General features: G+C 38.0%; 1 protein-coding gene across 1 annotated transcript in view; it reads right to left on the bottom strand.

The window, feature by feature from the left end:
• Positions 1–1,554: 1,554 nt before the first annotated feature.
• SPMAP2L (sperm microtubule associated protein 2 like) overlaps positions 1,555–17,182 on the bottom strand; it is a gene marked incomplete at both ends in the record, with an annotated part of 47,925 nt that continues 32,297 nt past the window's right edge. The window contains 4 exons of the mRNA XM_080796368.1: positions 1,555–1,669; positions 3,142–3,317; positions 5,695–5,826; positions 12,358–12,472. Coding sequence (XP_080652494.1) covers positions 1,555–1,669; positions 3,142–3,317; positions 5,695–5,826; positions 12,358–12,472 — 538 coding nt within the window. The remainder of the gene's footprint in view (positions 1,670–3,141; positions 3,318–5,694; positions 5,827–12,357; positions 12,473–17,182) is intronic.

Here is a 17,182-nt window from a genome sequence, read left to right as displayed (position 1 = left end):
CTCTCTGTCATGGCACTTTGCCACCTGTGTAGTTTTACATTTGTGAATGTGTGAATTACATCCATCTCTCCCAATTGGCTCAACAGCCCATGAGAGCAGAGCCCACATCTGTTGGGGTTAGTGTGATTATCTCCAATGCCTGGTACAGTACCTGGCAAAGCAAAGACACTCAACAAACATTCACTCAATGTATGAATCAAGCCATAAAGGTTTTTATTTTCCCATTGATAAGAATTATCCCTTCCCCCCCTTAGAAGATAAAAGGAGCTAAATTTGTAAACAATTTTTTCCCAATTCATACTTTGCAACATCATGTTCTTTTTTTAAAAGATTTATTTATTTGAGAGAGAGTGTGAGAGAGAGGGAGTACAAATGGGGGTAGGGGCAGAGGGAGGGAAAGCAGCAGACTCCCCACTGAGTGCAGAGCAGGATGTGGGGCTCAATCTCACAACCCTGAGATCATGACCTGAGCTGAAATCACAAGCTGTTTGCTTAACTGACTGAATCACTCAGGAACCCCCATAATTTTCTTATTTGATCTTTATAATAATGCAGCAGGAACCCCTTTCATACATAAAGAAACAGGCACGGGGTGGGAGGGGAGGTTAGGAAATTTGTTCAAAATCACATACCTGGCATAAATGATCCATGGGGAGACTAAGCCAGGTCTGCCTGATTCCAAAACACAAGTTCAAAATCACTACATGATACTGCCTCTCCATAACACTAGTTACCTCCTTAACACAAAGCATTGGAGACAGAACTCAGCCATCTGTAAAACTGGTTATCAGATAAGTTCATTTTCATGTAAATCTAAATATGTCATAAAACTTAGTTTCATTTGTAAAATACTGATCCATGAAGAGAATAAAACAATTAAATTTTAAAAACTCTGGGCAGATGTAACTTGACAGAGAATCCAATGCTTACCAAATACCTTGCTTTTTCTGTCATTCCTGATAATGACGCAGCCTGAGCGAAGGAACAGAGATTGGGGCAGGGGCGATTATTTAAGGTAACCTGTTCCCTAAATTTCACCTACAGATTATGAAAAGCATTTCAAGTTATCCCAAAAGGCTTCACCATTTCAGTGTTATTTCTCAGTTAAGGAGGGGAGGTTGGAAAAGCAACACAAAGAATTATTCCCGTTCCCAGGACTTACGAGAGCAGGGACTGAGCAGAGACCAGCTGCTGGGGAATACAGATCTCTCCAGGCAAAGAAAAACAAAGTCGGCAAACATAAGGAAGTGTTTGCTCAGGTCAGCCAGAGCAATGAGACAGCCAAGATGCTTGTGAGGAGATATAGCAAGGATAAGGCAGGTTCTCAGCTTCTCTTTTATTGCGTGCTCGAGTCTCCAAATCTGCTAAAGACATGACTGCAGGTAACACCAGGAATTGCTATTTGATTGATGGTCACAGTGGTGTTCCCTGGAGGTCTCCATGGTTTGGAGAGGATGCGGGAATACAAGGTGATGAGATCAGAGTAGGGAACTAAGTCACCTAATATGTTTTCTAGACACATAACTAGACTCTGACTGATGTGGCTTTCTGTATTTAATGCACAACTGGTTCTGCCAGCTCGTGGATCCTTGGAGAACACTGACTTTTCAAAGCAGCTGGCTTGACTTTAAAGACATCTGGATCGTAATATATAATATGCACAGGAGACCTGAAATGGGGGAAAAAGAATGCGACCTGAAAAAAAAATGAACAGAAAATGGAACTATGGTATTATTCTGTTTTGATTTTTCATAAGTGCCCCATGAAACAGGTGTCATGACCCCCACTGTACAGATAAGGACGTGAAGGCTCAGGGAAGTTATAATAATGACCTGTGGTCAAATCCCGATCCATGTATCTATCAGATTCCAAAGCCCTGGCTCTTTCCACAGAAAGTTAATTCTGGAAATTATTCAGTAATCTGACAATGTTAAAACAAGCCCAGCAGTCCTCTGGTGGCCTAAAAGAAATCAAATTTTTGAAGTTCCCACCCATAGCACCTTCCCACCAAATAATAACTTTGCTGCTGGGGTAGACCCTGACACCTTCACCTTATTCTTCCCTTTCCTTTGTCAATGAACAGAGAAAGAGCTTCATTTCATTGCTGTTGAACTTTATTTCTTTAAAAGGCAAAACACATTATAAAAATATAAAAAGATTATATAAGAATGAACATATTCCCAGTTCCCTGAGCTGAAGACTTCTACGACTCTTTCAGCTTCTCCTAGGTTTTCCTGACAATGCTTAAAAGGGGGATCAGGCATTATCTCATAAAGGAAACAATATGAATTGAGGTTCAGGCAAGTTAAGAAATCTTCTAAAAAGTAAACAGGAATTAGAGTCCCTTTCTTCTTTGTTGAATGTATTGTTTATTTCAAGTAGGCCATACATGCACATAATGCAAAGATATGGAAAAACACAAAAGCTCTATTTAGTAAAAAAATAAATCTTGCTCCCATCCCAGTTCCCTTGGGCCCCCCAAAAGCAAGCATTGTTACTAGCCTCTTGCATATTCTTCTGAGATATTATAGGCACATGCAAGCAAACATATGACACATACCTGTTTTCTTAGAACATTCTTAGCATTGTGTGCTCTGTTATGTACTTGTATCACTTAACAATATGTTAGATAGGGGGGAGGGGGGACGGGAGAGGGTGGTGGGGAAATGGACATTGGGGAGGGTATGTGCTATGATGAGTGCTGTGAAATGTGTAAACCTGGCGATTCACAGACCTGTACCCCTGGGGATAAAAATACATTATATGTTTATTAAAATAAAAAAAATTTTAAAAAAAAGGAAATAAACTAGAATCAAGGACTTGAAAAAAAATAAAGTATACAATTAAATAGTGAAAAACAAACAAACAAACAAAAAACAATATCTTAGATAAATAATTCCATATCCATCCTTACAGAGTTGTTTCCTAGATTAAGTTTCAGCACTCGTCCATTAACCCTTTAACTGCTGTCTTATATTTATGGTAAGACCATAGATTTGTCACAATTAATGTAACAAGTGATACGTTTTTGAACATTTCTTGTATTTCTATGATTATTTTCATCGGCCTTATTAGGTTAATTTTCCCCCTCCCTCGCACCCCCAGCTTTCCTATCCCATCTTAGTGATAAATTTGACATACCTTTTATTTGGATTAGCTAGTTCTTGAATTCTGGGAGATAGTTTGCAATGGATAGCAGCATAAGATACTGGCCAGTGGGCATCACGGTCAGGTCGATAATCTCGATGAAGAGGTCTGGCCTTAGCTAGAGCTATTATTCGAGGGGTAGGTTTGTATAGCAAGGCAGCACGGGATATCTACAGGAGAAGAACAAGATACAAAAATAGATCCCAATTTTCCCATCTCCCTCTCTTTACAGTGATGGCCCTAATTGAATCACCATCCAGGATTCTTTCCTGGATCACTGCAGCAGACTCCTCATTAGTCTCCTGTTTCCATTTTTGCTCTGTACAATCTAGCCTTCACATACCAATTACTGAGGGAGAGAATGAGCATTTTAATGAGAGCATTCCATGAGCCAGACAGTGTTCTAAGTGGGGCACCTACATCATTCCAACTGAATCATCATAATAACCCTATGAGATATGTACTTTCTGAAGCCCAAGTCAGATTATGTCACTCTCAGGGTCCAGAACCTTCCAATGGTTTCCCATTTTGCTGTGAATAATATTTAGACTCCTTACTGTGGCCTAGAAGGCCCCACGTGATCTGACTGGTATCCCATTCCTCTGACCTCATCTCCCTCCCCTCCCCACCTTCATCACGATGATCCTTGCCACACAGGGCCCCTCCGGCCCAGCTCTTTCCACCTTGGGGCTTTTGCACCTGCTAGCTCTTCTGCTTGAAATCCTCTTCCCTCAACGGCGTCATGGCTGCCTCTTCCTCATTCAAGTCTCTAGACTCAAACATCACAGTCTCAAGGATATCTCACCATCCAAAATACATCAACCTTTCTGATAACCCTCCTCTACAGAACACTTACTCACTCTTCTTTTTTTTTTTTAAGATTTTATTTATTTATTTGACAGAGATCACAAGTAGGAAGAGAGGCAGGCAGGGAGAGAGGAGGAAGCAGGCTTCCTGCTGAGCAGAGAGCCCGATGCAGGGCTCAATCCCAGGGTCCTGGGATCATGACCTGAGCCAAAGGCAGAGGCTTTAACCCACTGAGCCACCCAGGCACCCCTCAATCTTCTTTATAGGACATACCAACACCCCACTTTGTGCGCTTATCTCTTTGTTAGTATGTTTATTGTCTGCTTCTCCCCATTAGAATTTAAACTTCTTGAAAGAGGTACATGTTTGCCAAAAGCTAGAGTAAGTGCATAACTGGTGTGGAATATATGTTGACTGACTGACTGATCAACTCCTTCTGCTCTTACTTTGAAAATCACACCTGCCAGGTTGCCTTTCTATTATGTTGCTTTATCGGTGAAATTGGAAGGATGACATATAGCTCCTGGTCTCTCTCTCTTAAACGCTCACTTGAAAGAAACACGATGGATAAAAACACCCCCTCCGCAGCCCCGAAACTACTATTTTGCATTGGTACAGACTTGTTTTGGGTTCTAAGAGTATGATTATCCACAGTGGTATCAAATTTTTAAAAGATTTTTTTATAAACTCCCAAACAAGCCTAGCAACCAAAGAAAAACAACTGTAGCCCCCATTTTGTACATCAAAAAACTGAAAATAAAGCGATTTGTCCAAGGGCCACAAGGCAAGTCATTTTAGCAAACTCAAGACGCTTTCCTGAGGGGGTTTTCAATCCTAGGCTAGTTTTCTTTCCTAACAGAATTGCATATTATATCCTCAGTTCTTAGAGGGTAAAATTTATCCAACCTCCTTGGCAACATGGTCACTAGATACTTACTGAAAATGAAGTGGGGACTGGGCACCAAGTTGGCACTACAATGACGAGAGGGGAGTGTCAAGGAGGAAGATGGAAGGAAACCACTGAGTGTGCCAGGCTCTATGCTGAGCACCAATGCCTTCTCAATTATTTCAAATCACAACTGTCCTCCCAGTGGGAACTGTTACCATTATAATCTCTTTGCTCACCTTGTTCCACCCAACTTCAAGGTCATCCCCACTTCAAGATTTTGTCACATGCTCTTCCCTTTACTAGAATATTCTTTTCTCAGACCTTCACCTAGCTGACTCCTTCTTGTCACTCAGATTTCACACCAGATATTCCTTCTTTAGAGAGGCTTTCCCTGACTACCATTTATAAAGTAACTTATTCCCCACCCTCACCCATAGTCAATCATTTCCTACTTTATTTTCTTCATCGCACTTATAAAACCTGACCTTATCTTAACTGTTTACTTATTTTTTGCCTCCCTGCATCTTGTTCACTGGGAACGGTGGGTGGCATACAGTAGGCACTCAAATATTTGAATGAATAAATAAGGTTCAGGAACACTGTCACCACATCACAGAGCTAGGGGTGAGGCTGGAATTTGAACTCAGCTCTTACAGATTCCAAAGCCCATGCTCTTTGCCCTCTATCCTCAGTCTCTCAATGTACTTCCAGCTAGGTCTTCTTCATGCCATGGACCACTCTTTCAAGACTATCTTTCCCAATGACTTTGGCCTGTGCCCTATAGCAGCAAAATAGCACCGGAGACACAACCAAAAAATGAGGTGAAGGATGCCAAGGCAGTGGTGGCTTACAGGACGGATGGGCAGTTCACTTTGTTCTCTTTCAAAGCACAGACCCTCTATCTTGATCCTTGGATGGGCAAGGTCTATAGTTCTTGGAGTTGCAACAGCAGTCAGGGCAGGAACTGAAATCTCGGTTCCAATCTAGGGGACAAAAATAAAATAGGGTCTGTAAGTATCAAATCATAAATACCATCTCCATTAAGGTTCCAAAGAACTATCTGACCTCTGGACCAGACTTATCAACAAATCCAGCAGAAAGGATGAGAGTCTTGCAGTAACCCATGATCATAGCTAAGAGGATCAATTTCCATCTCTCTCAAACTAGGTTGTATGAATTTCAACCCAGCTTTTCAGGAACTTACTGTTAAACTAAAGATGGGGAGGAAATGGCAACATTACATATTGACTAAGAGATAAACAGTAATGCTGATTTGTGGAATGAAAACTCAGCCAAGAGGATAGGCTCAGGCCTGCTACATGAGAACACCATAAAAGGGAGAGCTCTGTTTTGTTCTTAACTATTTTTGGCCTTTGAAAACTGGGACTCACGTTATCACAAATCCTCATATTAAAATGAACTCAAGCGGTTCTTTTCTAATTGGAACAGGTAAGAAAAAGAAACCAAAGCCAAGAGGAAGAAAGGCAGAATCACATTCTCCGTAGACAATGCTGTGCTACTCCCCCAAGTCATTTCTAACCATCTGAATTGTGGAAATGTACTCAACTTATATGGTCTTCTATTTCAATTACGAGTATTTCAAACTCAAAACTTACCACAAGACTTTAAGAGGGAATATAATCAATAACTGGAAATAAAACAGGATTTTAACTGTGGGCAGAAAAACAATATACAAGGTATGTTGCAAATCTCTTTTTGTGTTAAGACAATGATGATACTAATGCTGACAGTGTTTTACACGTACTAATTCATTCATTCTTCACCTAGGGTATCATTTTTATTTGTATTTCACTCATGGAGAAACTAAGGTACTATATGAAGTTCAGAAATTTATTTAAGTTTTTATTGTGAATAGGTTGCACAGCTGGGATTCAAACCTAAGGTCTTATTTGTCTGCACAATTCCATGATAAGAAAGTCTTTCTCGGATTTTCCCACTCTTCCTGTGATATCTCTCAATACTTTATTTATTCTCTTTTATGAGTACCAAATAATCTTAATTATTTACCTATAGGCCTATGGTTTCTTCTAAATTGAAATTTACTTTAAGGAAAGGAACCATTTTGTCATTCTTATTGTATCCTGTATTATATAATTGATTAAGAACTATGTGTTTAATGAATTGAGTAAATGAATGATTTATTTCCTTTTTTATTATAAGCCTTAATTGAAAACAGCGGTTGTCATAAATTTCTTTGATTTTTCCAGAGCCTATTGGAGACAAAGCTTTATTCACTGGAAATGATTAATTAGTACTTCTAGTTAGTACAGACACTAAACCCAGACTGCTTCAGTGGTAAATTCTATCAAATATTTAAGAGGAAGAAATAATATAAATTTATATTAACCTACAAAGAATAAGAAATACTACTAATCTATGGTGATAGGATTCTGGAAGTGGTTGGCTCTGGGGCAGGGATAGAGTGGGATTGACCAGAAACAGGAGGAAGTTTTGGGGGATAATGTTTTGTATCTTTTTTTTTTTTTAAGATTTTATTTATTTATTTGACAGAGAGAGAGAGAGAGAGATTACAAGCAGGCAGAGCAGCACGCAGAGAGAGAGGGAGAAGCAGGCTCCCCGCTGAGCAGAGAGCCCAATGTGGGGCTCGATCCCAGGACCCCGAGATCATGACCTGAGCCGAAGGCAGAGGCTTAACCCACTGAGCCACCCAGGCACCCCTAATGTTTTGTATCTTGATCGAGGTGGTTGTTGAATGGATATATACATTTGTTAAAGGCTCACCAAATTATACACTTAAGATCTATACATTTTACATAAATTATAACTCCAGAATTTTAAAATATAAGCTGGGAAAAATACATATCTATATGATGAAGAATATCTATAATATGTAAAGAACTGTTATGAATCAATAAAAAATATACAGACCACTAGAAAAATAAATACACCCATGAATAGACAAAAGTTTACAAAAGGAAACTACACAGGTAAACAAATGTTGGGAACTATTGAATTTATTAGTAATCAGAGAAATTGAAGAGTTTTATTAATGAGATAGCATTTTTAAAATTAACATTTTGTAAAATAAATAATATCTAATGTTGCCAAGAGTACAGTGTGAAAGTCAGCCCAAATAATCCAAGAGAATATGTAAATCAAAATCACTTTTGTTGGAACATATTTTGGGATAATATATGAATCACCTCAAAAATGTTCATACCCTTAGTCTAGTAAATTTACTTCTCAAATTTTTGTTCTCAGAAAATAATCAGATTGAGAACGATGGGGGAGGGGCACATTGGTAAAATGACCTTATAAATTAGGACAGTAAGTTAGACAAAGCCACGTGAGATATGCAGAGTACAGGTGGTCAATACTCAAAGGTATCTGCTAAATATAAAACAAGAGTCTTCAAAGGCAAAATCTCTTGAGTCAAAGATTTTAAAAATCTACACAGGTTGATCAGTCTGAATAGGAGCTGCGGACATCTGTAAGTAGAGAGAGAACAATGGATAGCAATGAAGTGAGCTATGAAACCAACCTTTTTAAAAAAAGTGTTGCAGTCTCTGTCAAAGTCACCATAAGAAGAGACAAAGTATGACGTTCACAGAGGTTAAAAGACAGGGACGCCTGGGTGGCTCAGTCAGTTAAGCATCTGCCTTTGGCTCAGATCATGATCCTGGGGTTCTGGGATCGAACCCCACATCAAGCTCCCTGCTCAGCTGGGAGCCTGCTTCTCCCTACCCCCTGCTCATTCTCTCTCTTGAACTGTCTCTCAAATAATTAAATCTTAAAAAAAAAAAAGACTTTCTACAGTTCATCCATCCAAAGTCTCTGGTGACAAGTAACCTAAGGTACCTATGACAGTAACTTGGCTTCCTTCATGGGCATGTGTATTTTAAAACTCTGGAAGATTCAGCATTAACTGTAAAAAAGTTAAGAGAATTTAAATGATAGGATTAATACTTTGTATTACGAATTGCGGGCTCCTGGGTGGCTCAGTGGGTTAAGCCTCTGCCTTCGGCTCAGGTCATGGTCTCGGGGTCCTGGGATCGAGCCCCGCATCGGGCTCTCTGCTCAGCAGGGAGTCTGCTTCCCCACCTCTCTCCGCCTGCCTCTCTGCCTACTTGTGATCTCTGTCTGTCAAATAAATAAATAAAAAATCTTAAAAAAAAAAAAAAGAATAAGTTTGTGCAATGGAGCATCTGGGTGGCTCAGTTGGTCAAGCATCTGACTCTTGATTTTGGCTCAGGTCATGGTCTTGGAGTTGTGAGATGGAGCTCTGTGTCGAGTTCTGCGTTTTGCAAGAAGTCTGCTTAAGATTCTCTCTCTCTCCCTCTTTTTGCCCCTTCCCCCTGCTCTGTCTCTCTCTCAAATAAATAAATAAATCTTAAAAAAAAAAAGGAATAAATATGTGCAAGAATTGAGAAAATTTGGACATGGACTATGGAGTAGATATAGTATTTATCAATTAAACTTCCTGATTTTGATAATAATTCTGTGGTTACATAAGATGATGATCTTGTTCTTAGGAAATACACACTGAAATATTTAGGAAAATGGGTGTATGATGTCTGTACCTCTCAAAAAATGATTCAGAAAAAATTAAATACACCCACATACACACATACATACACACACCCCATATGGAGGAGAGAAAATGATAAAACAAATGGAACAAAATGTTAATTCTTGCATCTTTTCAGTAAACTAGAAATTGTTATTAAAATAAAAAATATGTTTATATTATTAAAATTAAAAGCATGTGCATGGGGGCGCCTGGCTGCCTCAGTCAGTGGAGCACATGACTCTTGATCTTGGGGTCATGAGTCTGAGCCTCACATTGGGTGTAGAGCTTACTAAAAAACAAAACAAAACAAAACAAAAGCATGTCCATGTTTAAGAGAATTTGGCCTATTAGAGTGATCACCCTACAATGGTAACTTGAAACATATAATTGAGTATTTGACTTAGAATTATAACATTAAGTTGAAATCTTAAGTTTATGTCATTCTGATAACATTGAAACTTCAAGTTCACCATATTTATGAATTTGATGTATTCAATTTTTAAATATCTATTTAATATTTGAAATTTTGTTTGCTAATGTAGATGGTTGAGGTAAAATGCTTAAAAAAGAAATCAAATTAAAATATTAATAAATATAATTGAAATTATTTGAAGGTATTTGATTATGCTTAGAAACCAAATCAAACATTATTCAGGACTCTTCAAGGTCATTGTTAGAACTGCTAGAATTATAAACAGAGTCATAAAACTTACAAGCTAAATCTAAAAGCCTAAGAAAGAAACAGAGTAATTTAAAGTTTTAAAGATGGACTATTAATTATTTAAATCAAGAACCTACTTCTGAACAGTATTTTCCATATACAATAACCGTGCTCAAGGATACCAAGGTTTTTTTTCTTAAGTGGCTATAAATTCTCTGCCACCTCTCGTTGAAAGGTGGGGTTTGTGTCTCTGTCGCCTTGACTCTGGCCAGACTTGTAACTGCATCAATCAACAGAGTATGACTGCAGTGACATTACGTGACTTCCGAGGCAAAATCATAAAAAAAAACACGCAGCTGCCAACTAGTTCTTTTGGAATGCTCACCCTTGAAATACTCCATTTTAGGATACTACTTCTCAGAATAAAGCTGCTGTGCTGAAAAAAGTCTAAGCCACATGGAAAGGCCCCATGAAGATGTTTCTCTGAATATTCCCAACTGAGTCTAGCCTTTAAGTCACATCAGCCTCAACCCCACATACAGATGCTGTCATGGTCAGAGTTGTTTATGTCCCCCTCAAATTCATTTGTTGAAGTCCTTACCCTCAATGTGATAACATTAGGAGACGAGGCCTTTGGGAGATAACTAGGTTTAGATTAGGTGATGAGAGTAGAACCCTCATAGTGGGAGTGGCGTCCTTGTAAGAAGAGAGATACGAACTCTTTCTCTGAGCAAATACAAAGAAGTCATGTGAGCACACGGCAAGATGGTGGCTGTCCGCAAACTAGGATGAGGATCTTCACCAAGAAAAGAATCTGGTGACACCTTGATCTTGGACTTCTTGGTCTCCAGAACTGTGAGAAATAAATGTCTTTCAAGCCACCCAGTCTCTGGTATTTTGTTATAGCAGCTCTAGCTGACCAAGGTAGGTGTGAAGGAACTTCCAGCCCTCTACCATTTCAGACAACCATGCCATTAGAGATATCCTAGCTGAGAGATTTCTAACTCATAAAATCCTTGAGTGTAATAAAATGCTTATTGTTTTACACCACTAAGTTTGGGGGTGCATTGGTAGAAAGCAACAGATAGCCAAATCACAACTTTAAGAACTGGTTCTCTGAATTGATTCTAGATTATCTGGAATTTGTTTTCTGAGCTGACTGGATTTAAAGGTATTAATGATCCTATTGCCAGTAGTTAAAGAAAAAAAAAATATTAGTAGTCCACAGCATGCTGTAGCAAAACAAAAAGCAAGACTTCAGGTGACCAAGCAGGGGCTGCCAGAAATTATTTTAGTGAAATAAAGGAGTATAATGGGATTATTTGGTTTTATTTATTTATTTATTCGTCAGAGAAAGAGGGAGAGCACAAGCAGGGGGAGCAGCAAGCAGAGGGAGAAGCAGGCTCTCCGCTGAGCAGGGAGCCCAATATGGGACACGATCCCAGGACTCTGGGATCATGACCTAAGCTGAAGGCAGACGCTTAGCCAACTGAGCCACCCTGGCATCCCTAGCTGGTTGTTTCGAAGCGCACTAGAGAAAAGTCAGTTAAGAAATGACTGGCTCAGGCCTTTAAGTTCCTACCTTAATGTCTGAGTAAGGGACCAGAAAGTTTCTGTAATTTCCCTAAAAAAAACCCCTTATATTCCATGGCCATAGGGCTGAAAATCCTGAAAACCGAACTCACAATCTAATTCTGTGAGTGGGTTAATTACAGTGCAAACTGAATTACCAAATGTGTATGGTCTCCTGTGTTAAAGTTAGAGCAACAGTTGGGAAGGAATAGGACTTTGAAAATTGGAATAGGGATCTATGAGCATATTCCAACAAAGCTGGGGACGTTAAGCCCCTAAAATACTACTGAGCCTTCCTTACTAATACAATTAGCCATTTTTCCCCTGCCTGAAGGGGTTAGGGTCCCCTTGCCTGAAGAACCTATAATAGGTTCCCCTGAAGTAGATTCCTTCCAGGTAACTGCTGACCTATCCCTACTATCTCTCACTGCTTCTAGATTTATAACCAGACCCAAGTTCCAACAGCCAAAAGAGCCTTCCAAAGACTTCTCTATCAGCTTCCACACTTGCTTAAGGTCTAATTCTGCACCGTTGTTCTGCTTCTCTGATCAAATCCTAGGTGACACAGTAGCATAGAGGAGGTAGTCAGAAAGTTCATCTGATGAGAGGACAAAATAGAAAGGGAGAAAAGTAAAATATACCTAGAAATAAGAGGAGGGCATGTTACAGTTATAAATGTGTTGTTACAAAATCAATTAGGAAGTGTTTCTTTCACATGGACCCACTTACCCTTTTTGGAGGAACATAGTTTGGATTTGTGGCTTTGGCTATGGAGAGTTGTAATATCCGGGCAGAAGGATAAGAGATTTGAAGAGAATCTCTTGTTAAGTAATCACTGTAGGGCCTATATGCAAATAGAACATGAAATATTAAAATCATTGGAGGAAAAATAACTGTATTTTTTCATTGCTGTACTCAACCTCTGATCAATTATGTATAATTTTTCCTATTTCAGAAAACTTTTTCCCCATAATCATTACCATAATCTGCCATATTGGTATTTTGTAAAAAAATTTTTTTTACTATGATCAACAGTAAGACGTTATATTGTTTTACAGTATATGTAAATCTGTGTGTGTGTGTGTGTGTGCACACATGTATCTAAAACAAAATTATTATGAAACAATGCTTGCTCTGAGCAAGGTATTCAGATTTTTAAAATTTCATTTGACTTCATTAGAAAAAACTGGAATCAGTTTCATGATACCCTTGATGGATTGAGACTTGCAGTTTAAAAAACACTTCACTTCCTACCAAAACCTCGTATTAAACTGCTAAGATAAAAATTCCAGCTACCACCAAGGACCCCTCTGTGATAGCCAGTCTCCTCTGCAGTGCAGCTTGAGATGGTACTGGTCATAACTCCCAGCAACTCGGCCAATTTTCATAGGCTGTTCCCCACATATTCCTTTCCTGGTACAAAAATCTATCAACCAACAAACCTACAAACCTAATTTGAAAAAAGTTTTTCATAAATAAATATATGATTGCACTCTAGGGGTAGTCTGTTACTTTTTAAAACTGACACACAATTAACATACCATAGAATTCACCTTTTTAAAGTGTACAACTCAGTGGTTTCTAGCATATTCACAAAGTTGTGTAAATACTGTCACTATCTAAATTCAGAATGTTTTCATCCCCCCAAAGAGAAACCCCATACTGATTAACAGTTCCTCTCCTTTACTTCATTCCCTTACCCTGTGTCCCCAGAACCACCAATCTATTTTCTGTTTCTATGGATCTGCCTATTCTGGAAATTTCAAATAAATGGAAACATACAAATATGTAGCCTTCTGTGTCTGGCTTCCTTCACTTAGCATATTTTCAAGATTCATATATCAGCACAGCATTCTTTTTATGGCTGAATAATAGTCCATTAAATGATTTATCACATTTTGTTTATCCATTCATCCATGATGAACATTTGAGTTTTTTCCACTTTTTGGCAATTATGAAATGCTGCTACGAATACTCAGTACAAGATTTTGTGTGAGCATATACTTTTAATTCTCTTGGGTACATGCCTAGAAATAGAATGCTGATCATAAAACTCTATTCTTAACATTTTGAGGAGCTAGAAAGTGGTTTTCCAATTAAACTGTACATTTTGCATTCCAACCAGCAATATATGATGGTTTCAATTTCTCCACATCCTCACCAATATATATTACTTTCTATTAATTATTATTATTTTTATTATTGCCATTCTAGAAGGTTTGAAGTAGTATCTTGTCATTTTAATGTGTATTTTGAAAATGATTAATGATATTTGGCATCTTCATGTGTGTTTTCTGTTCATCTGTATGTCTTCTTTGGAGAAATGTCTATTCAAATCATTTGTCCATTTTCTAAATTATATTGACTTTTTTGTATAGTTCTAAAAATTATATATATATATATATATATATATATATATACACACACACACATTCTGAATATTAATCCCTTACCAGATATAGATTCTCAAATATTTTCTCCCAATTTGTAGGTTGTCTTTTTACTTTCTTGATAGTGTCCTTTGAGACACAAAACTTTTTACTTTTGATGAGATCCAATTTATTATTATTATTATTTTTTAATATTTTATTTATTTATTGGACAGAGAGAGAGAGATCACAAGTAGGCAGAGAGGCAGGCAGAGAGAGAGAGGAAGGGAAGCAGGCTCCCTGCTGAGCAGAGAGCCCGATGCGGGGCTCGATCCCAGGACCCTGAGATCATGACCTGAGCCGAAGGCAGAGACTTAACCCACTGAGCCACCCAGGTGCCCCTCCAATTTATTATTTTTTGTCACTTATTTCTGTTGTCATATCTAAGAAACCATTGCCTAGGTCGCAGAGATTGAGGTCTATGTTTTTTTCTAAGAGTTTTTATAATTTTTTCTCTTATATTTATAGGTCTGTGATCCATTTTATTTTTTAAGATTTTTAACTTTTTAAATTTTATTATTATTATTTTTTAGGTAGGTTCCATGCCCAGCATGGACCTGAGATCAAGAGTCTGACACTTAACTGACCGAGCCACCCAGGCACCCCCAAGATTTTTTTATTTTTCAGTAATCTCTACACCCAATGTGGGACTCAAACTCACATGCTCCTCTGACTGAGCCAGCTAGGTGCTCTTGTGATCCACTTTAAATTAATTTTGGTGTGAAGTAGGGGTTTAATTTCATTTGGATGTCCAGTTATCCCAGCACTAATTGTTTAAAAGACCATTCTTCCCCAATTAAATTGTCTTTTTTGGGCATTTTTGTCAAAAATAAATTGACCATAAACATAAGGGTTAACTTCTGGACTCTCAGTTCTATCCCATAGATTTACATGTCTATTGTTATGTCAGTAACATGCTGTCTTGATTACTGTAGCTCTTAAATAAGTTTTCAGGGGCACCGGAATGGCTCAGTTGGTCAAGCGTCTGCCTTCAGCTTAGGTTATGATCCCAGGGTCCTGGGATAGTGCCCCACACTGGGCTCCCCACTCATCAGGGGTCTGCTTCTCCCTCTGCCCCTCCTCTCACTTGTGCCCGTGCTCTCTCTCTAATAAATAAATAAATCTTTAAAAATAAATAAATAAATAAATAAATAAGCAAGCTTTCAAATAAGCTTTCAAGACTGTTTTTTATTATGCTAGGTCCCTTCCTTTTCTATACAAATTTTAGAATTGCCTTGTTAATTTCTACCAAAAATGGCAGCTAGAATATCAACAGGGATTGCACTGAATACGTAGATCAGTCTGGAGAGAGTTACCAGCATAACAAAATTAAGACTTCCAATTCATGAACAGGAAATTTCTTCCCATTTATTTAAGTCTTTGATTTCTTTTAACAATGTTTGCAGTCTTCAGTGTACATGCCTTGCACTTCTTCTAAGTATTTTGTTTTTTATTATTTTTAATTTTAGTAAAACATATATAAAATTTATCATCTTAGCCATTCTTTTTCTTAACATTTATTTACTTGAGAAAAAGAGAGCACAAGTAGGAGGGGGTAGAGGGAGAGAATCTTCAGACTCCCCACTGAGCATGGAGCCTAATGTGGGGCTCAATCTTATGACCCATGATATCATGACCTCAGCCAAAATCAAGAGTTGGATGCTTAACGGACTCAGCCACCCAGGGGCCCCCAACTTACCCATTCTTAAGTGTTAAGTGCATTCACATTGTTGTACCACCCTTCTGCAGAACTCTTCATCTTGTGATATTCTATAGTAAATAAACAATTAATTTCCCCCACCCTCTAGTCCCAACCAGCCATCATCCTACTTTCTTTCTTTATGAATTTGACTACAATTGCTACCACATATAAATGGAAGTATACAGTATTTGTCTTTTTGTGACTGGCTTATTTCATTTAGCTTAATGTCCTCATGGTCCTTCCATGTTGGAGCATGTGTCAGAATTTCCTTCCTTTTTAGGGCTGAGTAATATGGCATTACGTGTATTATAATGTTCTTTTTGGTTTTACTACAAATAGAATTGTTTTCTTACCTTCATTTTCAGATTGCTCATTGCTAATGGATATACAATTGTTTTTTTGTATATTGCTCTTAAATTCTGTGCCTTCCTAATTAGAAATAGTTTTACTTTTTCCTTTCCAACCTCAATGCCTTTTACTTCTTTTCCTTGCTTAATTGCTCTAACTAGAATCGCCAGTATGATGTTGAACAGAAGTTGAGAGAGCTGACATCCTTGTCTTATTCCTGATCCTAGGGAGAAATCATTCAGTCTTTAACCATTAATTATTATGTTAGCAGTGGGCTTTTTGTAGATGCCCTTTATCAGGCTGAGGAAATTCCCTTCTGTACCTAGTTTGTTAAGAATTTTTATTGTGACAGTCTTGTGTTGAATTTTGTCAAATGATTTTTCTGACTCTATTAAAGTGATCACATGGTTTTGGTTTTCTTATTCTATTAATTTGATGTATTATGTTGATTGTAGTCTGTTGAGTCCAACATACTCTTGTATTCCTGGGATAATTCAACTTGTTCATGAGGCTTTGTTAATTTTATTTCATTTTTTTCTCTTTCTGTTCCTCAGATAGCCTCAATTAACCTATCCTACAGTTTGCTGATTCCTTCTTCCAACTATTCAAGTCTGCTGTTGAGCTGCTCTGGTGAATCAGTTAAAATATATGACACAAAGTCCAAGTTCATATAATACATTTAATGGAGAGCCCTGTGTGTCTTCATTAAACACTTGCTTTTTTCCCCCTTCATACAGTTCTAACAAGCTTAGTTATCTGTTTCTAATGCACAGAATTGGGGGGAAAAAGAGGCTAGTTAAAATTATGGAAGCAGCCAAGTGTCCATCAGTATATGAATGGTTAAAGAAGATGTGGTATATATACACAACGGAATATTATTCAGTCATAAAAAAGAATGAAATCTTGCCACTTGCAACAACATGGATAGATCTAAAGCGTATAATGCTAAGTGAAATAAATCAGTCACAGAAAGACAAATACCATACGACTTCTTCCATGTGCAGAATTTAAGAAACAAAGCAAGTGATAAAGTAAAAAAAAGAGAGAGAGTGACAAATAAAAAACCCAGACTCTT

The sequence above is a fragment of the Martes martes genome (genome assembly GCF_963455335.1).
Source record: "Martes martes genome assembly, chromosome: 2".
Taxonomy (NCBI): domain Eukaryota; kingdom Metazoa; phylum Chordata; class Mammalia; order Carnivora; family Mustelidae; genus Martes; species Martes martes.
Note: the sequence above shows the minus strand (reverse complement) of the source record. Positions and strands in the feature narration are given on the sequence as shown.